This window comes from Battus philenor, unplaced genomic scaffold (genome assembly GCF_028537555.1).
Source record: "Battus philenor isolate CCGP_79_NKW_IND1 unplaced genomic scaffold, ilBatPhil1.0.hap1 SCAF_9, whole genome shotgun sequence".
In the NCBI taxonomy this organism is placed as follows: Eukaryota; Metazoa; Arthropoda; class Insecta; order Lepidoptera; family Papilionidae; genus Battus; species Battus philenor.
This window is the reverse complement of record NW_027181759.1, coordinates 14,643,782-14,670,201: the sequence shown is the minus strand read 5'-3', so window position 1 is coordinate 14,670,201 and position 26,420 is coordinate 14,643,782. Positions and strand designations below refer to the sequence as shown.

Below are 26,420 nucleotides of genomic sequence, written 5' to 3'. Positions count from 1 at the left end.
TTACGGACATTGTATACGCTCTTATGGCAGAAAATGTCGAGGAATCTATATATGAAAGATTAAAAATGTCAGTTTTTAATATATTTAAACTTACTCTGCCACAAATATAATACAGTGCTTGATGTTATCTGAAAACTAACACCAAAGTAGGAACATCGCATTGTCTCGTCTTATTGTTTACCAATAAAGAAAATTAAATATATCAGCAAACAGTGTAATTGTTACATATAAAACCTATTTTCATTGTTACTTAAAAACGTATAAGGGTTTTTTTAATCATCGTTGAAAATTAACCACAGAAATGCTATTATAATAATATAAGGTATGACGTCATGTATGGTATGATGTCATTTAATATTAAACAGAAACAAAACTAGTTTCAAGGTAGAACGATAGATGGCGCTATTTTCAATAGACACCAAATTGCATGTTTTCTCGCAAAAACTTGGTACTTGTCATTACCGACTACGCCTTTGCATATGACATTTCGCAAGTTTTGCGGTTTTTGTACAAATATCAAGTAGGAAACCTTAAAAGTGCTATAACGCCGCAGTCGAATATATCATGAACAAAATGAAAAATAATATCGATGATTATTTTGAGGTTGCCGTAGAGCTGGTCAAGTCTGCCGGTGAGTTCATAAAACAACATACCAGCGGCTGTAAGTCCTATGAAGTGAAGTCCTGCGACATAGACCTCGTCACTGAAGTTGACAAAAAGGTTGAACAATTCCTGATCGAAGGTCTTTCGAAACAGTTTCCCACTCACAAGTTTGTTGGAGAGGAAGCTGTGGCGGATGGAGCAAAGGTTGAGTTTACTGATGATCCAACTTGGTTCATCGATCCAGTGGACGGCACGATGAATTTCATTCATGGATTTCCCTACAGCTGCATCTCCGTGGGCTTGCATGTAGAGAAGGAGCCAGTTATCGGTATAGTATATAATCCAATTGTAGATAAATTATACACAGCGAAATCCGGACAAGGCGCGTTTCTGAACGGCCAACCGATCCACGTGTCCAAAGTAAACGAACTACGCAATGCCCTCGTTGGATTTGAAACTGGAACCAGTCGCGATGAGGAGAAGAAAGAAGTGGTGTTAGAGAACTTCAAGTTGATGGTTAAACACGCGCATGGGATTCGAGCAGTCGGCTCTGCAGCTTTAAACATGGCCCTTGTCGCAGAAGGCAAGCTGGATGCCTACTTTGAATTTGGAATTCATGCTTGGGATATAGCGGCTGGGATTGTTATAGTTAGAGAAGCTGGTGGTGTGTGTGTTGATCCAACAAATGCACCACTGCACACACTGAGGCGAAAGGTTCTCTGTACAGCTTCTCCTGACTTGGCACAGGAGATAGCTTCTATTATAAAACAATACACTCCTGAATCTGATTAAGTGCTGTTCACACTTCAGCAAGTAAGTCTATTTAGGAAAATTATGTTGATATCCCTTTCAAATATATTTATTTTCATAATAATGGACTGAATATAATAACAATAGATAAATTCTTAAAGAAAGTTAACACATTCTATGTCATGTGGGGTGCATATTGATCTTATTGTAAAATAAAAGATTCTTAAAAAATGAGATGTAGGGTCAAATATAGATAATGTCACAGCAAGTATTTTTTTCAACTTTTTCCCGCTAATTATAGCCTTGCAGTATTGAAGAAGTGTAAAGCATACATGTTAAAAGAATTTTTAAAGTGTGGTTAGTGTATGCCCCATGCAGCCTGAATGGAAAATCTTCAAAAATTGCTGTGGCATGGAGGTTGTTAATGTTTGGTTATTTATATATGTTGGATCTGAGACTATATACTTTAGATGAGTGTGTTATAATAAAAATGTTTCTCTTATTTATTTGCTCCAGACACAGCAAATTAGTATCAACTTTATTGCAGTAAATGCAGTTATGAGAAACAAAATTTTCTAAATAAGATTTAAGGATAAATAATGTATCCAGTGATATATTTACTAGTAAAAACCTAATTTATTAATTTATTCAAGTAAAAGAAACAAAGATGTAGATATAACAATTATTTCTGTAAATGTTTTACTATTATCTTGAATGTTGTTTTTATCAAAAATTTCATGTAATATCAATGTTGTAATTTCACACTCGTACTTAACAAGGTACTTAAACTGTATGCCATTAATGGGTTAATATGACTGAGATAGTGTCAGCAGTTGCTACAGATTGCAATACCTGTATAACAGTATATCTTTTATTTGATTGTTGTATTAGTGCTAGATATTCAACTCATATTCAGTATTCATGTACTTAGTCAATGTGTGATTATTTAGTACAGAGGTTCCCAGAATATATCTCTTATAGATCACTTACAAAATTAAGCAGTCTCTGGTGGACCACCTAGAGAGCCTTATTCCTAACATAATCCAAAAAATATTAAAATTAGATCAATGGAAATTTGCATTGAAATTAACAGTTGCAGGGCTTCTCAAAATATCTGCCTACACAGATAAGTAAGCTAGCATTCACTTTACTATTGAATGCAGAAGAATTTTTGGACACCCCTCAGTTAATAAATGTGAAGCCCTATATTTTGGTCATGCCAATGTAGTCTATCAAACCTCTGGACCTCTAGGGTCATCCTGGACCACTTAAAGAGTTAAGGATTTAGTGTAATAGTTAATAAAACAACAATTAATTTCTAAGTATTTATTCACAGCAATAGTCACTTCTCCAATAGCATCCAGAAAGTTATTTCACCTCGCTCATATATTTTACAGTGCAAACTAAATATTATTTGTCTGTGTGAATTTGTGTTGTTTGAACCTACATCATGTAGAATTCTATTAATAAATGTTACCAGTAAATTTTGTTTTATTTATGTATATATTCATGTCTGTTTACATTATGGGTCGGTGGTTTATTTACCTATATGTATGTGTTTAAATATATTATTTTAATATTTCCCACATTATATAAATTAATTAAATGTTTTAATATATGATTTTATGTTTGAATGTAGAACTATAGGTTTGAAAAAATGTATTTTTTGTACTTTACATTCTATTTTTAAACTTAGTTTTTTTTAAATTAAAAAATGTGTCTAAATACATTTATGTGGACTATGACTGCTTTAAACAAAAATTATTTTTAATATTTTAAATGCTCATGGAACTCTATGTGTTATGTTATAAATAATAGGATATTATTTGTGATTAGTATTTTAAATAATATTTGTTACTATAAAAATGTGTCATATGCAAGTTGTCTTATTGTTTGTGACGATTTTTAGTCCTGTCTTAGAACAGTTTCTACTTATTTGAAGAATTATAATATTTTTTTAACTATATCTTGTCTAGGTATATCACATATAGTCACGTTTAAAGTCATTTTTATCATCTCAATAGTCAGGATCAGTCAGTTTATTTCTACAGGATGATAAAGGTGCAAAATGCTTTTACACCTATTTCCAATCACCTATATAAAGTGTTCACTAAAATATGCTACATTTATTTATTTTTGCCTAATGAGCTATACATTCACAACTTCGGCTTATACTTATAAGCAATCACCCTGTATGTCTTGTCTAATTTTATCACATTTTAATTACGTCATGCCTTCTAAAGTCATGTCAATAGTCCGTAATCAGTCAGTCTGTCTGTACAGGAAGTCATATAATTAAGTATTGCATTAAAAGATTACAAAATGTCAGTCAATTAGTCGTTTGTTTTCTTAAGTCACATTTAAGTCTTTGTTTTGTGTTGTCATGATAAGTGTTTGATGTATATAAATTATTTCAACAGTAAACCTAATTGAATAGACAGTAATTCAAATTAACAGTTTTTCAATGATATATGGTTGTAAAAACCAATTATCTGATATGCGGTGTTCAGATTTCTACATACAGTCGTCATAACTATTATGGTGACCGGAAATTAATGTTGTATGCTTAAGTTTCGCACGACTATATTTGTAACAAGTTTTTTTCTCTAATCAACAATATATTCACCTTCTTATTTTTTGCCATATGGTATACAAATTTTCAATGCCGGAGCGGTAACAAATCTATTGGTTTTTCTGTAAAATATGTTACAGAAACAATATTACTCTCTGGTCACCCAATAGATTAATAATTACATTTTCGTTTAAAAACACTGCTATATCACATAAGCACTACATGAAAGTGATAATACATTTATCATCACCATGTCAGCCATAGGATCTTGCTGATTATAAGACATCTTCATAGATTCCCAACAGGACCGCTTTGAAGCAGGCTGCATCCTGGTGTCCATCAGGCCTGTATCCAGCATTTCTCCTAAAATGGACTTCTTTCCAACTTCATCATGGAGGTCTCACCTTGTGGGTGAAAGTCTTATGCTGATGATTTCCACTCCAGGACCTTAAGGTACCAGCGACCATTCGTTTTGTCACTTCAACTTGCCATTCCACTGGACCATGTATAATGTATCTTTTTATTTCTAATATCTCAAGAAATCCTACAACAATATATCAGATGATCTTTTGTAAAGTATAAAAATAATTGTTAATTACATTGTTTTTACATTAAAATTTAAATTTCCTTATGTTACCCTTGAGAGAAATTAATTAAAGCAATAATAAAGTAGTCATAGAATATATTCTATAGGCGTCCAGGTCTACGTCTCACTGGCCGTGTAAGGTCTAAAGGCCTCGGTATTTCTCTAAGTGCATGGGGATCAGCTTTGAGAGTTGGCATGCGGTGCGGCAGACTTTCAGGTAAATCTGCATTCTCCTCATAGACTGCCCACAGGGAGGGACTGAAAGAAATAATTAATAAAGTTATAAAATTGGAAATTTGTTGTGCGGTCCTTACGGAGAGAAAAAATATAAATCACATAGTTAATTACAGAAACATTAAATAAATAAACAAAATAATCATTGGAACATGTTTTATTTGATTTTTACATTGGACTCTAAGGGTCCTGAGTTTGGCAGTATAAAGCAGTGTTATTGATTTGTGATTATTAATGATTGCAATTTGTAAATAGACTTTACGCTTTTAACTCTTGTGCTTTAAAATATTGTGTTACATAAGGGGTGTAACAATTTCAGAAAAGTTTAAATGCGGCATGGCACAAAGATTGAGAAACACTGGTATAAAGTATATTGGACAGAAAGTTTTCAAAAGTAATGATATTTATTTTGTCAATTTAATAAAACATATATTAAAAGAAAAAGTATTTAAATGTAGTGGCCAGCGCTTGTTTTTTTTTATAGACCAGGACATATATGTACATACTACTGTACTATGTTTTATCATTATCTTGTCTTCATTTTTTATTGTAGTGTATTGTATAATGAATATATATATATATATACATATATACTCACACATATATATATATATATATATATATTTACACCTGTTCCCACCGCTTTTTAGTAACAGAGACCTTACAATATAGGTGTAAATATTTATATTTTTTATTTTAACTGTTCTATCGCTCTCTCTTTTCCTCACATTCTTATCAAAATATTTCATTCTTCACGTTCAGATCTCCTTTCACACCTTCGCCTTCCTTTCCTCGTCTGCATTCCTAATTACATTGGTTCTTACTTCACAGCATATATTGATTAATTAGTTTCATTTTTTTTTTCATAAATATGTTACATAGGGAGATGGTGTTTAGTTTATAAATATAACAAATATATCTTACCTGTTTTCACTCGGTATAATTTGAAAAGCGACGGAAGGCGTTTTGGCCGGACTGGATGGTTTCTGTACCTTTATCCGGAACCTGTCCTTTTGGGCTTTTGGTTCTGTTGGTTCAAAAGGCATCCGATTGGCGGACCTTTGCTCTGTTTCGTAGTCACCATCGACATTGCTGTAGTTATTTTTAAAATCGTCGTTTGCTGTGTTGCGTTTAGATATCGTCGAGTCAGATGGGTATTTGTGTAAGACGTTTCTTATGTAGTAATATTTGTTTTTAGTCGTATCAGTTTCGTCGTTGCGTCTAGTCGGTCTGTGTTGGTTGTACGGTCTAGTCACTGTTTCGTATGTGAAGAATGTCGAGATTTTGTCGGTTTGGGAGTCAGTCGAGTCTTTGGAGTTCTCTATATTTTTATTGAATGTTGTAAAGTCTTTGCTAATGCCGTCGTGTTTGTCTGTCTGTTCGTCTTGTCTATTGTCGGCAACGTCTCCTTTATACGTACCTATGTAACTAAAGGTGGAAATTTTATAATAATTTTTTGTTGTAGTTTCAATTGTGTCTTGTACTGTGTTGGGTTTAGTTCTGATGTCGTGGTCGTTGGAACGAGCTGATGAGTTGGTATAGGTCAGTTTAGTGTCAGGGTTGTCACGTTGGTAAGGGCTGTCATCATGGTAGTACGGTTTGTTTGGTCGTCTATTATCATAATTGTAAGGTCTGTTTGGTCTTCTGTCGTATGTGTCGTCATATGACTGGTACGTAACTTTGACCACGTCCCTGTCGTGAAAGTTCCTCGTGCTCTGTCTCCACGACTGCGTAGGTCTTGGGACGTAATTAATAAGGTATGTGTACTTGTCTACGTTTTCAGTTACAGTAATTACTGGTCTGTTATACGGTCGTTTTTGTTGTAAATTACTGACTAGTAACGACTGCACGCTCTGTGGATCATAGTCGTAATTGTTGTAGTATCTAGTCGGTTCTCGTCGCGTGATTATGCTCTCAAAGTCTGTGTACCGTCTACTCTTATTTCTAAAGTCAAGTTTGTCGTCGATCGCTTGTACAGTCGTTTTAGGTCTAGTCGTGGTTTTGTCATGTGTGCTAGTCGAGTCTGTATTGTTAAGTCTGTGACTAACTTTATGTGGTTTAGTCGCATTTTGTCGTTGTTGTTGTACTTTGTTATGAGTCGCAGTCGTCTTTTTAGTCGTTGTAGTCGGTTTAAATGTCGTAGACTGTCTTTTAGGTTTAGTAGTGGTTGAGTCAGGTTCGGATTTGTGAATGTCATTGCTAGCGTCGTTGTTTATTTCAGTCCAGGGTGATAGGTCAAAGTTGTTCATGAGTGTGTTTTGACAGGAGATTCTCTCGTTGTCAGGATTGTCGGGGGAGAGGAAGACGAATGGTTGTATGCTGTCGATAGTGTCCAGGGTCCGACAGAGAACCTGGGCCAAGGACACGCGGCGTACCTGCTGCAGCTGCGCTGGTGTGAACGAGGATTCGAATCCTCCGTTCTCGTACCTGCAAGCCAAAGAATTATGTATGACATTGTTAAGGTACTGCTGTTGACATGACTGTTGTAAGTGCTTTTGTTAACTTTGTCGCTGTCTTTATTATGATTGCTGGTGTTATCGTGACTGTTGTAGGCGCTGTTGTTAATTTTGTCTCTGACTTTATTATGGTTGTTGGTGTTATTGTGACTGTTGTTGAAGGTGCTGCTGTTTACTTTGTCGCTGTCTTTCTTATGATTGTCGGTGTTATCGTGACTGTTGTAGGAGTTGTTGTTAATTTTGTCGCTGTCTTTATTATGAATGTTGGTGTTGTTGTGACTGTTGTTAACTTTGTCGCTGTCTTTATTATGATTGTTGGTGTTATCGTGACTGTTGTAGGAGCTGTTCTTAATTTTGTCTCTGTCTTTATTATGGTTGTTGGTGTTATTGTGACTGTTGTTGAAGGTGCTGCTGTTTACTTTGTCGCTGTCTTTCTTATGATTGTCGGTGTTATCGTGACTGTTGTAGGAGTTGTTGTTAATTTTGTCGCTGTCTTTATTATGAATGTTGGTGTTGTTGTGACTGTTGTTAACTTTGTCGCTGTCTTTATTATGATTGTTGGTGTTATCGTGACTGTTGTAGGAGCTGTTCTTAATTTTGTCTCTGTCTTTATTATGGTTGTTGGTGTTATTGTGACTGTTGTTGAAGGTGCTGCTGTTTACTTTGTCGCTGTCTTTCTTATGATTGTCGGTGTTATCGTGACTGTTGTAGGAGTTGTTGTTAATTTTGTCGCTGTCTTTATTATGAATGTTGGTGTTGTTGTCACTGTTGTTGTAGGTGCTGTTGTTAATTTTGTCGCTGTCTTTATTATAAATATTGGTATTGTTGTAAGTAGTGTTATTAATTTTCTGGCTGTCTTCATTATGATTGCTGGTGTTGTGGTGACTGTTATTGTAGGTGAAGCTGTTATGACTATTACAGTGTTCTTGTTGTGATTGTTGTTTTAGGTGTTGTTCTTAATTTTGTCACTGTATTTATTATTATTTTTATTATTGCTTTATTATTATTATTGGTGTTATTGTAAGTGATGTGGTTATGGCAGTTGTTATATGTTAATAATATTTCTGTTGGTGCTGTAGGCAATGCTATTGTTGTCGGTGCTGTTACATACGTATGCCGTGGGTGCTGTAATTACTTTTGTCGCTTTTGTTATGTTATATCTGCTCACCAAAATCGATCGCCTTTCCGCAAGTTAGAGAACTGCTGCGCTATGATGCAAGCGAAGGTCGGTCCTACCAAGCCGCCAACGACGGGCCTCTCCGCCATGCCTCCGGTGAAAAGGTCTATGTCGTCGACGTGCCTGCGAATGTTCGGATTGTATTAACTTTTAAGCAAGATAAGAATGATGCACTTCCACTGTAAGTTACTTTGTATTTTAATTATAAATAAATAAGACGCCTTGTTCATAAACCGGACAGACAACCTCATTAAGATCACCTTAAGACGCTTGATGCAATCACCTTCCATCTAGTCCTATTCAAAATATATGGATGCCTATGTTCAGGATATCCCACAGCTGAAGTTATTGTTCTAACTATATATAATTTCAATGTAACAAATAAAAGAAATCTTTATTTGTATATAATAATACGATATGGCGTCGTTATTCTATTTTGAAATTAGAATTAGGTTTATTTTTTATTGTTATTTGTCAATTACAAAAAGGTTATATATAAATATAATCTTCACAGAGGAAAACAATTAAAAACATAAGTGGAAAAGATATATGTTTAGTGTTCCTAGATTTTAGTTCTTATTATTAACCCTTTTCTTGATAATGTATCTGTAGAGATACATTAGAATTAAAAAAAATAGTGGCATCAATTTTGAACGCAAAGTAATCATTTGTATGTGAATGTTTAGGTAATTTCTTAATTTTCGAACGCCTGTTCAGTTTTTTTTTCTGTTGGCATCCTTGGGTCTTAAAAGTCAAGTGTTATGAATATTAATGTAATATTAAAAAAAAATCTGCCAAGTTAAGGGTTAAAATGAAGTTTATTTCTACCTGCTATAATAAGAAAATAGTACATACCTGTATAAGTTCTTCAGTTTCCTGATCACCCTTATAGGCATCACTCTAACCAGGTCCTCAAAGTCTCTTATAGCTGATAACCCACATGGCTCTCTCCAGAAGGTGTACGGTGGAACTCCATGATCTCTTCCCCTCTGTATGTTGATGGCAGCGAGGTCCATACCGAAGTCAAAGTGAGGGGTTTGGAAAAGGTGATTAGTGAGTTCCTCCGTGATGAACTCGTCTCGCTTCTGTATCGGCTGGTTGATCATACCCAGGAGTAGTCTGTCCACCGCGCCCATACTCCAGATGTTGGATGGATTTGTTATTTCGTTGTGTAGAGAGACATCTGGAATTGGTATAAGATTAGTGTAATGTTTGATATGTACATGATAATGTATACCAAATAAATGAGTCTAAAGTAAAAACTATTCAATTTTATGAAAAGATTTATTACATTATTTACTTTTAATTTTTAAAATATGTAAGGGAAGGTCTAAGATTTCTTTTGGAGCTTTATATATGACCAAATTTAAATATATTATAGCATAAAAATGCTAATGCAGTTTCTTTTATAATCTTTGTATCACTTAGTGATACAACAATGTATAGTACCCGGCGATAAATATTACACACCGATCTTTGGAAAGAGACAATTGGCTAATCTCGGCTTCGTAGAGCATTATCTCTTTCCCACACTACCTATGTGAAGTTTTATCAGACATGCGACAGAGATAACGCTCTACGAAGCCGAAATTAGCCGATTGTCTCTTTCCAAAGGTCGATGTGCAATATTTATCGCCTGGTATTGTATGTCTTGAAAATGGAAATTATAATTAATAAAATTGCATATAAAAGCAATTATTATATTCATTCTTTGTATATATTCTTCATAATTGATTACAATATTCTATAAGTTACTTTGACTTTCAACTTTATGGTCGCTACAAGGGTTCTACACTCATTCATCCTTGATCCTGTACCAAACTCAGCCTTATTTTTTGTTCTATTTTTGTGCTATTCTTATTTTAAAATGTTCTTAATAATACTCCGAACTAAAGTGGGCTTTTTTCCTCTTTTTCATATACATAATTTTTAAATTATGAATGAATATCAAAATTCGAAAAAGCAACTTTTCAGCAGAGATTTAAAACTATATATATGTTATATTTCAAAAATGTTGGCTATATAATACAGTGAAAATATAAGAACATATCTATGTGTCTGTAGCAAGCGAATATTATTATTCTTATTTGTACTTCATTTTGTTTATTTAGATTATAAATCACTGCCTATCTCTGCCATTCGTCTGAAAATAAATAAACAAAATTGCCAAGGTGTATTGGATACATATATATATATATATATATATATATATATATATACATATTTATACACATATATATATGTATGTATATATATAATAATTAAATTCAGATAACACGTTATTACACTTACTATTGTTCAGGGGTCGATGGAACCTGTCAAAGCGCACCATGGACGGCTGAACCAGACTGTGGCCGAACCGGAATGCGGCTGAACTGAACGAGCTCGCAGGGTTGGGATTTATCTTCGGATTGTAACCTCTGTAGTAACCTTTCTTCAGGAGCTCCAGTTCAAACAGACGCATTACTTCCGATCCTACGATAAAAAAAGATAACTTAGTAAAAGATATTTTTAACTTAGATGTCTCAAACTGCTGACGTACGACCTGGTGAAAATTGGTGGGGAATCCCCTTTTTTGATACAATATTTTTATACACATTGATACAGTATGTTTGGTTATAAATATAATTGCTTAATTGGTGAATTTATAGAAAATTTATCAGCAACAATCTTAATAATTTTCTATTCCATATTCAATTTTCAATTCCGTGATAACGTTCCGTATGGAACATTCACGCGATTTACATCACACAAGTATTTTATTTCAATTAGGATAAAAAAAACCTTTCTTTGATCTTCTCTACTCATTAAGGCTGTACTGCTATATATTAATTTGAAGCAAAGCAAACAATATAAATATTTTTTTTCTTTCTTTCTTTCAAATAAAAAAAATTGTAACAAAACTGACTTTTTTTTTATTAATTCTAATTGGTATCGCTAGTTTTTTCACAATATTTATTTTTCGCTTAAACTAAACGCAGACAGTTGGGAGAGGGTTGCCGATCTTTGATACGGATCTTTCTTCTCCCAGCTGCGAGGCACGAGAGCATTTTATAATTTCTTACAACTTTTCTTACACAATTTTTTCTTATGGGTGTAAATACAGCTAAAATTTATACATATTAACAATACAATTTGGAATACTCAATTATATATTAGTTGCTACATTATTTTATTTCAAGTCACTGCCCAAGCACTACAGACCGTTAAATTCCTTAACAAAACTTACTATAGTTAACCTTAATTAACCTCAGTCAAGCGTAAGATAATTAAATTTAGACTTAATTTAAACCCATTAAGATTATTAATTGATTAAGGAATATAAAACAATTCGCCACGAAGTCTATCATAGCCTACTTAACTTCAGTGGTAACAAAATATTACGTAATACTGTCACAGAACGAGGCCACGAAGAATGGAGTCGACTCAACGCTGACCGAATCTAATTCATTTAATGTTAAACAAAAAATACATCGAGTCGGCTTAGTTACTCAAAGTGATTTCGATCACAATGCAATAGCAAATAACAATAATAAACTTTATTATAGCAACTGATCAAGTTCGGAACTCTCAAGCACCCTTGAACAGAAATGATTGAACAAACAAAAAACCCTCTCAGATCGGGGTGTGTTGTGAGTCGTCGTAGAAAAGTTTCACAAAGAAAAACTTATAATTGTTCGTAGTCTATATATACAGGGTGATTAAATATACACGTGAAGGCTTTAAAGTGGTCAATGTATAGCATATTTGTTGTTAATTTATGTGTGTTATACTATATCCAAAAAAAATCATAAAAGGTCAAAACTGTTTACCTTCGTGTAAAAAAAAAATATGAGTTCTAATAATAATATTACTGTAAAAGCTTTTCGTATTTTTATTTATTTTTTATTTAAAATTGTCCTAAATAAAACACGTATCTGTTTATTGTGGGTTCTTCACAAAAATGTACAATACCCGGCGATAAATATTGCACATCGACCTTTGGAAAGAGACAATCGGCGAATTTCGGCTTAGTAGAGCGTTATCTCTGTCGCACGACTGACAAAACGTTACATAAGTAGCGTGGAACAGAGATAATGCTTTACGAAGCCGAAATTAGTCGATGTGCAAAATTAATCTCCGTGTACTGTGTTTTGAAGTATTTTGGCTTTATGTTGAAGGACACCATTATGTGTTCTATCTCTTTCTAGTCTGTTTTCATCTTTCTTTTTTATTTAAAAATGGAATATGTTAGTATTCCTATGACGTACCCAAGCGGTGAATGAAAAATATTCATATTAAAGAAGTATCTTACCAAGGACAATGGGCAGAAATTCCCTGTAAGTTATATGCTGCAGCATTGCCCCTATGATCTTTCTGGTCTCCTGGTAGATTTTCTCGTCGCTCCAGTGAGGGTTCAGGTGAGCCAGTTCTTGTGCCATCCTGCATAAGAAACTTTGCTGAGTAAAATATATATTTATTGGTATAATATTCTCTGTTTGGCACTAATCGGTGTAACATAACTCCTGAAGATGCCCCGTGGAGGGGTGAAACACGTGTTGAGGGATTTAACGGTGGTAGTTGCGTAATTCGCATTGTTTATCACATGCGCATTTATTATCGGGCTGGCGGGCGGTGCACTTTGTTGCACGACTACCACTGCATGTGCGGAAGTGGCTAAATATTGGTCCTTTTCTTACTTAGGATGGACTTCCGCAAGATAGCGCCTGATTCCATTAAATAAAGTTCAAACTTAATTATTATATATCAAAGTAATCTATAAAAATATGTCCACAAAAACAACCAATCTTGACAACTGCAAAATGGGGAAATCCCTTAATATTAATGGTAGGAATTTTTGGTACGAAAAATATAAAAAACTCTAAAAGAAAGTTTTTATCGATGAGACATGTTGGTAAATATTTAACTCCTATGAGTTCCTATAAAGGTTAGGTTATAGGATTAACATCGAGTTAGCTGTCGGTGTGGTATAGTGGTATACTACATACTGTGGGTGTGGTGGGTTCTGGTAAAAATCTATATTTTATTACCACCACGATACAAAAATATGGATTTTTACCAGAAATAAACGCATATCCGGATTAGGGTTTTGGGAATTAGGATATCTTCTCTGCACAAAATGGTTTGGTGCTGAGTTGGTATGTTTTTTATTAGTCGCCATCTGTAACCTCTACCGAATACTGGCAGTCTTTTAATCACCATATAATTTTTTTTCTGATTCTTATCTAATTTATTGTCATGAGTTGGTATGTTTGTGTGGTGGTTAATCGTATCGTGATGGTGTTATGGTCTGGTGGCGAGGAGTGTGGTCGTACTTACCGGTTGTGCTGACGAAGCCAGACTATGTGTGCAGCCACGAGGCCAGGGTGCTCGTTGACGCGACCGTCGCCCGAGCGGAAGCAGTCCGTGGAGACTGCGCCCCCGCGACACAGCTCGTCGCGGCGCTCTAGCGGCAGTACCGGCCTCCGTTGCTGTACCCGTCCATACTGCAGCATCCCTGGAAGGGTTCCCGAAGATATACTCAAACTCTCAGATAGTTGATGGTCATCATCCTTGAAGGTCAGCCTTGCAGTGAGCCTGTATGGGCTGTCATGTTGACATGATGATGCCCATACCGAGTGACATTCGACGCAGAGGTCACAGTGGAACACCAGAGAAAGCTACCGAAGAGTTTGACGGCCCCCTAATCTTGTGGACTAACAAAACGACACAAACAAGCCAAACTCCTTGTGCGCTCTACCATAAAGATGCTGTATATATCTTATGATCATAAGAGGTAAACATAAATTATCTATCACTAACCATTTCTGAATAGCCGAAGCTTGTCAGAGTTCCTAGCCGAGCTAGCGTAAAGTGGAGAGGCGTCGATGTACGCAGAAACCTGGTTGAGCTGCTCCCTCCAACCGAGGGCGCAGTCGTCACGAGGAGCTGGTGATGAGCGGACAAAGTCCAAGCACCGCACCCCACGGGGCCCGTAGAATGGGTCTGATGGAGGCACCGCGATAGGTAGACATTCAGGATGCTGTAAATATTAGTGAATATATTTTAGGGCAAATACCTGGTCTAATATATATAAAGGCGGGTTGGCGATCGCAGTGTGTTATTATGGTACATAGTGGACGCTGGTACCCTTCCTATTGAAATTGTTTGTGAGCAGCGGCCTATTGTATCCTGGGAATCGAACCCGCGCCCCACGATTGGAAGTCCTAGACTTCTACCGCTGAACTACCACTGCTCTACCTGTATGTATATGATTGGGAATAGGCGTAAAGGTTTCATAATTTTTTGCAGTTTTTTCTTCAAGTTTTTTTTTTTGTCTATGGTCAATCACGTTGTGTATTCTTTGTTATAGTTTAGTAAAAAAACTAAAGTAAATATTGTAAAGTATTATTGTCTTACCATCAAGTCCTTAGGCATGAAATCCCTTCCACCGTCCTTACAGCACCTCGGCACCGACCCATTGAACCCACGCGACTGAGATGACGACGTCACGTCGTGATCCAAGAACTGCCCCCACTGCATCAACAGATGGGTGATGCCATGGTTCTCAGCGTTCTGGTCTTCGTGTACCAAGGCGCTTATCTCTCGCGCTGACGGTAGACTGCTACCGAAGATGGACCGCCGCGGTGCTTGGATGCCGTCGGAGTAGGAAGGTTGGAGGAAGCGCTGGACGGGGGTCATGGTGGAGCCCCACCGTGGACGGCTCAGGTTATTGCATGTGCCATCGTGTGTTCGGTATCTATAAGACACTAACTGCATTAATAAAAATAAATCGTCTAATGTGTTGTTATAAGAGTCATTGATAAATTCTGATACTTTCTAGATTATGGTTGCACATACTTATTAAGACTAGGGGCCACGCGGGCAAATCATGAACTGATGGCGGGCCGGCCGCCAGAAGTATAGATAATAAAGACAATAAAGAATTGATAATAATTAGAATTCAATATTTTTCGTCTGTACGAGAGTATTATTTTTACTGTCGGCGGGCCACCAGTATTCGACCGGCGGCGGGCCGCGGTCTGTGCATCCATGGTTTAGATATTTCAACTATCTACAACCCATGGCAATTGGTTAAATATTCAACAAGAATTCACGATATCAATACAAGGTTGAAATTCCTTTCACTATCACTAATGGTTTTGCTAATACTTTTATATTGCGAACAGCCAAGTAGCGATCCAACCAACCGAGGTTATTATCTCCAGGCAATTATAACTTAGGAGTCTTCAAGTCAAGTATGAATAGGTTTCTTCTGGACAAGTATGTACCATTGTAGTCCTCGTCATCGCTTAAGATCAGGCAAGACAGAGGTCAAATAAGCAAGCGTGAAGCATGTGGTTAAATACCTATAAAGAATAAAAAAGATATAAATTCTGATATTTACCGTTTAGAGGCGGGAGGACATTTCGGTGCGGTGCGTAGAGGACATTGCTCCAACAGAGAGGACTGCCGGAGGGCGTTAGCGTTTGGGAAGTGAGTTTCCTCTGTTCTGCTCTCCAGGCCCTCTTCATCGCCGCTGTAGACAAATATTAAGTTTAATGAGTGTTTTTAATTTTCAGCGGGTCAGTATATAAATATCTAATAGATTCAGGTGTTACTTTGCGGAAGTCAATCCTACGTAAGAAAGGGACTAATATATAGCTACTTCCTCTATGCAGCAGTAGTCGTGCAATGAAGTGCATCGCCCGCCAGCCCGCTGATAAATGCGCGTGCGGCAAACATATGCGAATTACACAACTACCACCGCTAAATCATTCAACACGTGTTTCACCCCTCCATGGGGCATCCTCAGGAGTAATGTTTAGTCTAAAGTGGATGATGATAATATAAATAAATGAACAGTGAAAAAACAAAAGAATGCGCTGTAGAGTTTCGTATATAGGAAGACTACAACCAGCAAATATAGGTTGGCAAACAAACGTGTTCCCTACTCCTAGATCAGGGGTGATCAACCTTTTTATTCAAGGTGCCAAATATTTTTTTTTGTTTGACGGGCTGCACATGAGTAACAATTATTAATTATCTACAAAACTATTCAAAACTTTAATTAGGATAAAAATTGTAAAATAAAGTAGTTTTAACTACAAATTCGATACAACAAAACGCGAGAACGATTCGAGTTCGTATTGCATGTTTGAACAAGTCGCTGTGCGAGTAACTCGTCACAGACAGATTGTTTTGGTTTTATATGTTCTACAACTTTATTATAATAAATGTTATATTAATATATTAATGGAAAAAGTGCTTAGATTAAATTCAATTTTCGAAAGGATAAGCGGGCCGCAAAAACATGTTCAAATGGCCGCAAGCGACCCGAGAGCCGCGTGTTGTTGACCCCTGCCCTAGATTAATTAGCAGAAAAATATGACAACATACCGACATAGAAAATGTTACTAATTATTGTTATCGAATTATAATGATTTATCAAAAGTGTGATATCATCATCATGACAGCCAATAGACGGCCCAAGTAAAGACAAAAATAAGCTTTTCCCAAAGATCATCACGATGACAAGTCTAGCACTGAACACATTAAGCACATTCCTTCGACCTTGGTTATATCGACGGTCAACCTAGACAATATATTTATGGTTTTCATTAATTTTTAATAACAAATACATTTAACACTGAAATAGGTATATTGGAAATTATTTTGCCCACTTGTTATTCAGTTTATCTCACAAAAGAAAGTTTTTTTATTGTAATCTTAATGCTTGCAGCTGTCCGTTTCGCTTGCAGATATCATTGCATACAGATAATAAATCGACAATAATAATATTTAAATATAGAAAGTTTTATGTCAGAGATAGAACATACATTTTCTGCGAATCGCATGCAAAAAAAATTTATATACACTATATATATCCATGCATATACTCTCTCTGAAGAAACCTTGTGGCTTAAAGGCAAGTTACTTATGTGAATCTAACATTACAAGAAATAAATATAACACGTTTCGTGCTACGGCAATTTTTTAAAATTTTCCATTCAGGCCGCGTGGGGCGTATACGACCCACAGATTAAAAATTAAAAAAGGTCGTTTAAGACACATGCTTTACACTTTTTCAATACTGCAAAGCTATAATTAGCGGGAAAAATTCTAAATTTTAATATTCATTACGTACGCGCGTACGTGATGTGAAGTTATCTATATTCAAGCCAACAATTCATTTGTTCAAGAATCCTTTATTTTTAAACGGTTTTATTTAGTTCGACCCGTACGGAATTTATTTGGATCAAAATTAGAAATTGAAATTTAAGCACCTTACCGTTGTCAGATTGATCTGAAATTTGGTATACACATTTAATTTAGATGACAATACAATAAAATAAAATCAATAACATTATAAATCTAAGATGGCAGCCGATACAAAATGGCGGATTACGTATTTTTCCTTAACCCCCTCAATATGGATATCAAATGAAAGGGCTACCCTAGTAAAACACGATGATAATGTCAAAATTTAAAATTCAAGATGGACGCCGTTCCAATATGGCGGACTTGGTATATTTTTCCACAACAACCACAATATGGGTATCAAAAAACCGTTTAACTTAAAATTTTTTTAAATGTATTTATTTAACCCTTAATTAGGCGCATTAAGAAAATCACTCAATTAGGCGCATGGGGTCTTAAATGACCCCAAAAAAACATTGGGAAAGGAGTATCAAAAAATAATAAAATTTAATGGATTTCTATAGTAAATAATAAAGTTCTTTAATATACTTAACTTTAAGAAACAAATACTTACTATGACATTAAAAATATTTAAAAAAAAACTAAAACAGTAAACCTCTCTTTAAACTAATTTTTTTGGCATAGCCGAGATCAACTTGAGAAATAAAGTTTATTCAGCCTCATCAGCGGAATCTTCTGTTCTGTATCCGACGCAGTAAATCCTTGAGTGTTGCTAGCAAATAAATTTACGACACTTGAAACATTTTGTTGGCACTTTTTTATCGCCCGTTCTAGGTCATGATGAACAGCGCCCGCGCTAAGCTGTCGATTGATAAACCGCCTTGTTCACATTATAAACTTCACGGAGTCGTTTTTTTGTTGTCGCTGGTATAGCAAGTAGTTGTATGCGACGTTTTTGGTGATCTTCCACAAGTGCCGTAGCTATTTTCTTCAAGAAAATCCGTCTTGAATATGTCAAAGTCTTCTCAATATTCGCTTTATGTATGACAAATGCGTCGATGCCAGATATGTTTATACTCCAGGTAAATGTAAAATAATATTTTGTGCTCGAGTCCTTAATGCGTTCGATGGTGGTACTTTACACCATTTCACTTTCGGGCCATTTCTCTGAGTATGTCGAGAAAAAAAATAATTATCTTCCGTCTTCCGATATCTTGGATGTGTTCAGACTCCTCAATTTCGCTTTCTGAATTATGAGCACTATCAATGACAGCATCGTTCAAAGTTTCGTCTTGCGAATCCGAAGCAGCAACATCATGCTCTTCATCGAGAACTTCATCCAGCCATTGCAATACTTGTTTGTCGTTAGGCATTTCAATTCAAAAAAAAAAGAAAAAGCATAGAAAAAACTCAAAAATACATAAAGAAATCATATCGTATCACAATACACACATACAAAGATAAATAGTAAACAATATACTAATATAAACACAAAAAAATCACAAAAGTAAAAACTTACCTTCGCCAAAAAAATGGAACGTAACTGGGCGCATGGGGTCAGCTCTCTAAAGGACAGCGATGCATGCACATGCGTTAATGTTCTGGATGTGACTAATTCGGGTACCCCGGGGGGAGTGAGGAAGCTAGAAAGAGCGTTAGTACGCTCTGTAGACTGTAAGCCATAATTTTTGGAATTTCAAGTGGGCCTGACCCCATGCGCCTAATTAAGGGTTAATGGGAACTGCAAATGGCCTGAACGGAAAGTGCAGCGCCGGTCGTATACGTCTGACATGACATAGTATGTAATAATGTAAATAATATATGTATTGTCAAAGCGATCTCAAAAAATATGATTATTTAAATTAAAAAAAAAAAAAAACATTTATTAAAATATGACACTGGCCGTCAACCGTCGTCAATGCGTGGCGCAAATTAAAGAAACAAACGATTATAAGTTTCGCGGCATAATCGTCAGTTGGCGCGTAACAGTCGGCATGAGCGGTCATTAACTACGGATGTGACCGCACCCATGCAGCGGGGAAAGTGGTTACTTTCGCTGCGGCTCTCACCTCGCGTGAATTATTTATAAATGCTCTTACATCCGAAACTGTCGGAGAAATTACATATTTATTTATTTCAAATAGGCACACCAACAGTTTACATTATTTTCATTTACAAAATTAATTATGTTTGCCTATTGCTAGCGTACACGGCTTTGGTCATAATTATACAAGCTTATATCCTAACTTTAATAACTAAATAAACTAAAAACAACATTACATGTTAAATTAATTATGTGCAAGATTTAGACTCTCCTTACACTACTATTGTAGAAAAATAAGTAAAGTAAATGTGTTATAAAAATTGATTAGTCATTCTATATTTGCAAGCCACCTAATATATTTATTTTCTATCCAGATATTCGTTTGCAATTTTATTATAGCATTCTTAATTTGAAACACCAAACGTGACCAATGAATGTCTTAGACGACTTTTAAAAATGGAATATGTTTATTTAAGATTGAATAAAGAATACACAATTTAATTTTATGACAGATTTCTGTAAACAATTTATTACTATTTATTATTAAAAAGGCATTGATATTGGATATATCAGCGGGACTGGAAAGTAATGTCGCTTTCTCAAGTTAATTTCACACAACTAGATTTTTAACGTTTTTATTTCTAAACGACAATACATTTAACAAATCTTTTGACATCTAGTATACAAATCAATGCCGGAGCGGTAACAAATCAATCGGTTTTTCTATACAATATGTTGACAGAAACGACATTACTTTCCGGTCACCCTAATATAATGACAACTAGCTGATCCCGCAAACGTTGTTTTGCAAAAAAAAATTGATATTTTAATTTACAAATAAAAAATAAGGGTTGATCGTAGAGGGGTGAAAATTTATGGTTGTATGTATTCTTGTATGCTGTATCATAAAAAAATAAAAACAAAAAATTTCGTTAAAAAAATAAAAAAATTTTTTTAAGTGTGAACAACCTTTATCACTTAGGGGTATAGAAAATAGATAGTAGCCGATTCTCAGACCTACTGAATACGCATATTAAATTTGGTAAAAATCAGTCAAGCCGTTTCAGAGGAGTTCAAGTTCGAACACCGTGACACGAGAATTTTATATATTAGATAGAAATATATTTTATGACAAAATCTTAAGTTTTTAACACTCGTTTTAACCCAAACAGAGGTTCCTATGTTGGACCTTGCGCACTGACATAAGGGTACCTTTAAACGGGCTTGGAGGTCTAATCATTGAGTCTCTCTACCAGTCAACCCAAGGTGGTGCAGAGATCATTAATAAGCTAGTGTGTATATGTCATAAAAAGTTATTAAATCATATATATCATATATATACACAATAAATATATGATAAATATTCCTAGATATTACATAATTAGTAATAAACAAAGGAAGAAATAACATGTATATAAATCCATCATCAACTCAGTCTAAAGACTACCACTGCAAGGTTTAGGATTCCCCCAAAGATCTCCACGATCTTAACGATGTGGACGGTCTACTTAATGGGGGTCTGTCCAAACCGCGTCTACCAGGCTGTGGTCGCCCCTCGAGAACCACTCGGTCCCAACGACCATCCGTTGATGTGCCACGCCCACTGCCACTTTAGACGAGCGATTCTTCGAGATATTTCTGCCGTTTGGACCATCAGATATACGTGTTGTGTGGTCTGTTATATTGTAGATTCCATGGACTGGCAAGCGACACAGAACGTTCACCCACGAGGTGGCCAAAAGATCTTATTAAGGATGTTGTAACACAGGTTACTTCCATCCGGTCTTATTGGACGTTTATGGGGGGGGGGGGCTATGTCCAGTAAAGGACGAACTACAGCTGATGATGATGGTGATAAAAAGATGTTCCTCAAAGACTGACTCCTCAAATCTGAGCTCAAGAAATATGTGCCGTTTTATATTCATTGGATTATTTAATAATAATATATAATAAGAAATATTCAACAATTTCCGCGAGAGAAACGAATTCATAAAAATTCCAGGTGATAGTTCCAGGCATATTGGTTTTTATACATATTTCCAAACAAACTGTATAAAGGGATCAGCCTGAAATAAGTTATATTTTTTTCATAACTTCTGAATAATGTACAGTCTGCAGAGACAGGTAATAAACAGTAATTAATTTTAATATATAGTTATACGAATTTTGATAACGTCTTTTTTTCTCTATTTCTACTATGGTATATTTTTTTCTTGAAATAATATATTTTTAAGAGTTTACCATAGATGAATTGACAGCGAATGGTCTATTCATTCACCCCTTTGTATTTTTTACATCTACCAATCACACTGTATAAGAAAGTAAGCGGTGAAGAAATGTAATTGAAGGTGATGTGATGAAGCATTTGCTCCAGCAATAATTTACTCGCATTAAGGAAAATTGTAACCTAACCGAATACTATTTAAACAAGATTAAATGACAAAACCAGCCAGCCTAATTTCGCCCTTTTAGATAAACATTTTTAAGGCTCGGTTTATGTGTCCAACGCAAAATTAAAATAAAATAGAAATGAATAAAAAACGAAATCGTCATATAAAATTATAAAATTCTTTATTTATAGACTATACGGATCATTTAAAATTGTACGCATGTAAACAATAATTTAACTTATAACAAACGAACTAAATAAAATAAAAATATTTATTTCTGTTTTTTTTTTCTGAGCCCCATGTTTTATTTTTTTATATTAAAAATTAATAAAATTAATTTAAGTAATGAATAATATTAAAATTAAAAAAATTAAAAAATATACAAACTTGATTTTCCCGCCTCCGTAATAATAATTCAGTCAGTCAAGTAAGTGTTAATCAATCCAAGTCATGTAGTCACTGTCGTTACAATCGTCACTGTCACTGGTCAGTCAGAACATTGTCATGTCATGTCAGTTATTAAAAAGTCAAAATTCGAATTTCGAACGGTTAGCGGCGTTTGAATTTGGCGCGCGTCAGTGAGCGTGGCGCCGCCATAGCGACCGCGCGAGACTGTCGAGGGGGGAGGTGTGTTCGCGTTCATATACTTCCACTTCTACCCCACGAGGTTTCGTAATTTCTGATGTTGATAAATAAATTTTATCGAACGTCGCTCGGCAGTAATTACACAAAGATTTTCCTTTACCGAAACAATTCATTGATATCTAAGAATTTTAATCTAAATATTATTAAATTAAGATACCTTTTTAATTTAATTTTTTTATTTTATCTATCACTCAAGACTGCCTCTTGTGCCGTATGAATTGTTCCTTTTTCCCTCTTTTTATTGTGTATAGTGTACAAAAAATGTGAATAAATAAATATCAATTGCATGACACATTCTATCCAAAAATCAACGGTTTCAGAAGTTACTGGCCTAACACGTTCCAAAAAAAAAAAATATTATGACATATTTAAGAGTTTTCACAAGGGAGACGAATAGACGTCATATAATCATTTCAAATTAGCTATATATATATATAAATATATGATTACATAGTTAAGTTACACTTATGTATCAACTATGTCGTTCCTTACACAAAAACATAATAAACATTACAGTTCATAAAAAATTACGTTAATTTTTTTTTTATATTCGGTTTATCATACATACTTAATATAGCGTTATTATGCTATAAATATGGTAATAATTCTATTAGCAATATAACACGTATCATTTACATATTTTATAGAAAGCATTTAATCTCCACAGACTATTAATTATAAAAAAACAAGACGACATTATAATGATTATTAATAAGCTATAATGCAGGCACTGTTTTGTGCACTTTGCTAGAATTCTACTTTCGTCATCTGCGGCGCTAATGCGTCGTTAGTGGCCAGTGAGATTGTAAATGGCTAGTTTCAAAAGCTTTTCGTTTCACCGACATGTCATTTTGGTTCCATTTTCAAATTAAATATGACTTAGAATGATTCGATGGCGTTTTTTTTTTAATTACTAGTATTTTAATTGTTTTCTATCATTTTTAAATAAACCTTTCGGCAAAATTACATTGAATTCTTCTAGTAAATGCTATTTGATTGATTGTTATTAACAAAAAACAATAAATTGCCTAAATTCGACGCCATATATATTTTGCTTTTTCTTTAACAAGTTTACCGACCTTTAAGAGTTGTTTAAAAGCCCTCTCAACCTCCTTTTTAGTGAAGTTTTTTACACGAACTCTACTCTGCCAAAAGAAAATTCCTACCAACATACCTTTAAAACTTATGGGTCCAATACACGGCAGAATTATCATATACAGGATGATTGTTTAAAAGTTAAAAAAAAAGCGAAATAATACAATTATCCAAAAATATATTATGATATATTTCTGGAAACTTCGAAATAATAATGAAGTAAAGAAAAGCGTATTCAAAATTCTAATTACTATATATTAAAATTAATCATTGTTTACTATCTGTGCCTGTAAACTATACTGCCAGAAGTTATTGGCCGGCATTCCAATAGAAAATAAAGACTGTACTATGGCTGTTGGGGTAGTGGAGTGGCAACCACAAGCTGGTAGACGTGACATGGTGGAACCCTCACTAGGTTGACTGGTGATATAGTTAGTCGTGCTGAAGAAGTTGCAGTGCATGGTCATCGTGGCAATATTTGGGGTAGGGTATCGGCTGAAATAAAGAAGAAGAAAGAAGAATTGTTACACAGAGCGATTTCCGCAGAAAAATCAAGATCACAGACATGGCTCGAAGAATTGTTTTTGTGGCTATTGAGGCTGAAAGGTCCTCGAGGAGTGCCCAATGAGCCAGACGACATAGCTAAGGAAGCTCGAAGGCGTGCATGACCGATCATTGCGTCGATATTTTGCATAGGCAGACCATTAGCTGAAAAGAAGAATCAAATTTTTGAAAACGTTTTCTCATACACCAATATCTCACTTTGCGTCGTGGTTACGTTCCAAAAAAACACGATGCAAATTGAAACGCCGCAAAGTGAATTAAGATTTTCTATAGCAAACCATGTAAAGATCGAAGATAGGTTCTAGGGTTACGAAATTACTACTTTTTAAAAAGAAAATTAAACAAAGTAAACATTTAAAAAACAAAAATAATATAACTCTGCCAATAAATAAATTGGAAAAATATTTACCTTTTTTGTAACCAGAAACAACACGAAAATATTTATATAAATTTATTATTCTCTTTTAAATAAAAGCACAACACACTACGTAATTGAAACTGAACTCTAAAATTAGCAAAACAAAGTGAAAATAAAACTGTATTCAAGTTGCAATGTTTTTACTTAAAAAGGGAATCCCCGAGTTCTGATGGCATGGCGCAATTAGAAACAAAAGTGTTGACATCATTCAGAAAACAAGAAAATTTAAAAAAAAATAAAGACTCGAACCCAAAACAACGAAACCTCGAAAATCTAACGACGTACAGTGAAAATTAGTACTAATTAAGCAGAGACGCAACTTCGAAAAAAACGCAAAACGAAACGTCGCAAAGCGAGGTATTGGTGTACGTATTATCATTGCCTTATTTATTATTTCTGAAACCATTGAATCTTTTGTACCATACATTATTGACGCATGATCTATACATTTATCCCTTTAAGGCTAATACACGTATAACAAAACACCCTGTATATAGCGACTAGTTACAATCATGTTAGCAAATATCTAGTTGATCGAATACTAATTGAAAATATCTATAATACCTATTCACATGTATAAATCTTTGACACTAACCAATCTTCCTTTTGATCACTTACTCAGACACCGCTCCCGATTCGCATCCAAAAGACGTAACCACGTGACCTTATGTGAAAACCTTAATACACCTCCGTTCAACTTACCGGACCTTCTCAAGAAAAAATCTACAGCAGAATCTTTTGAGGAGTCGGCCCGGCACATTGTCCTAAATCTCAAGGCATTTAACGGTCTGTAGCGCTTGGGCAGCGATTTAAAATAAAATAATGTACCAAAGAATATATAATTGAGTAAAACTTACAAATTTTATTGTTAATATGTATAAATAAGAAAAGGACCAATATTTAGCCACTTCCGCACATGCAGTGGTAGTCGTGCAATGAAATGCACCGCCCGTAAGCCCGCTGATAAATGCGTATGCGGCAAACAATGCGAATCACACAACCGCCACCACCAAATCACTCAAAACGTGTTTCACCACTCCACGGGGCATCTTCAGGAGTTATGTTACACCGATTAGTGCCTAACAGATCTCTCTAACATGTATAAATTTTAGCTGTATTTACCCATAAGAGAAAATTGTGTAAGAAAAATTGTAAAAAATTATAAAACGATGTCGTGCCTCGCAGCTGGGACAATAAAGATCCGTATCAAATAGCGGCAACCCTCTCCCAACTGTCTGCGTTTAGTAAAAGCGTAAAAAAAACACCAGCGATACAAATTAGAATTAATAAAAAAAAAACAATCATCCTGTATAAGCAACGTATACCATAAAAACAAGTAAACAGCATCGATTGCCGGTAGTTAAGAAATCCATTAGTTTTGATAGGACTCAATCCGCGTTGGGTTACGGAATGAAACGAGAATTTTTCACAGTTCACAGTTGGGCGAGCACGGCATTTGCAACACCACTTACCCGATCTTTTTATTTTGAATCTCATACCACTATTGTAACATCCTATTGTTTTTTGTCACTGAATTATATAATTCACACTAATTCAGATTCAAAATTACACCTACTGTTAAGGCTTTTATTAAAAATCATATAGAATACGTATGTGTCATTCACCTTATACATATTGTTACAAAGCACGAGTTACAGAACACGCATGACCTCGATGTTATTTATCATTTTTTTGTGAACAGTTCTCGAAAATTCTAACCGAGTACTATCTCGAACTTACTAGAA

General features: G+C 34.9%; 2 protein-coding genes across 2 annotated transcripts in view; one reads left to right on the top strand and one right to left on the bottom strand.

The window, feature by feature from the left end:
* The first annotated feature begins 478 nt into the window (after positions 1-478).
* On the top strand, positions 479-1,544 carry LOC137932215 (inositol monophosphatase 1). Its single transcript, XM_068775815.1, has one exon. The coding sequence runs from the start codon at positions 565-567 to the stop codon at positions 1,393-1,395; it is 831 nt and encodes a 276-aa protein (XP_068631916.1). The 5' UTR covers positions 479-564; the 3' UTR covers positions 1,396-1,544.
* Positions 1,545-4,474: 2,930 nt separating this feature from the next.
* The window catches only part of LOC137932350 (uncharacterized), a 58,491-nt gene continuing 36,545 nt past the window's right edge, over positions 4,475-26,420 (bottom strand). Inside the window, exons 5-14 of the mRNA XM_068775953.1 lie at positions 15,766-15,897; positions 14,778-15,117; positions 14,181-14,400; positions 13,698-13,875; positions 12,673-12,800; positions 10,671-10,853; positions 9,234-9,561; positions 8,370-8,501; positions 5,670-7,172; positions 4,475-4,769 (exon numbers count right to left, since the gene is read on the bottom strand). Coding sequence (XP_068632054.1) covers positions 4,613-4,769; positions 5,670-7,172; positions 8,370-8,501; positions 9,234-9,561; positions 10,671-10,853; positions 12,673-12,800; positions 13,698-13,875; positions 14,181-14,400; positions 14,778-15,117; positions 15,766-15,897 — 3,301 coding nt within the window. The 3' untranslated portion in view covers positions 4,475-4,612. The remainder of the gene's footprint in view (positions 4,770-5,669; positions 7,173-8,369; positions 8,502-9,233; positions 9,562-10,670; positions 10,854-12,672; positions 12,801-13,697; positions 13,876-14,180; positions 14,401-14,777; positions 15,118-15,765; positions 15,898-26,420) is intronic.

Coding starts and splice junctions, on each gene's coding strand:
- LOC137932215 (XM_068775815.1), top strand. CDS start 565: ATGAACAAAATGAAAAATAATATCGATGATTATTTTGAGGTTGCCGTA.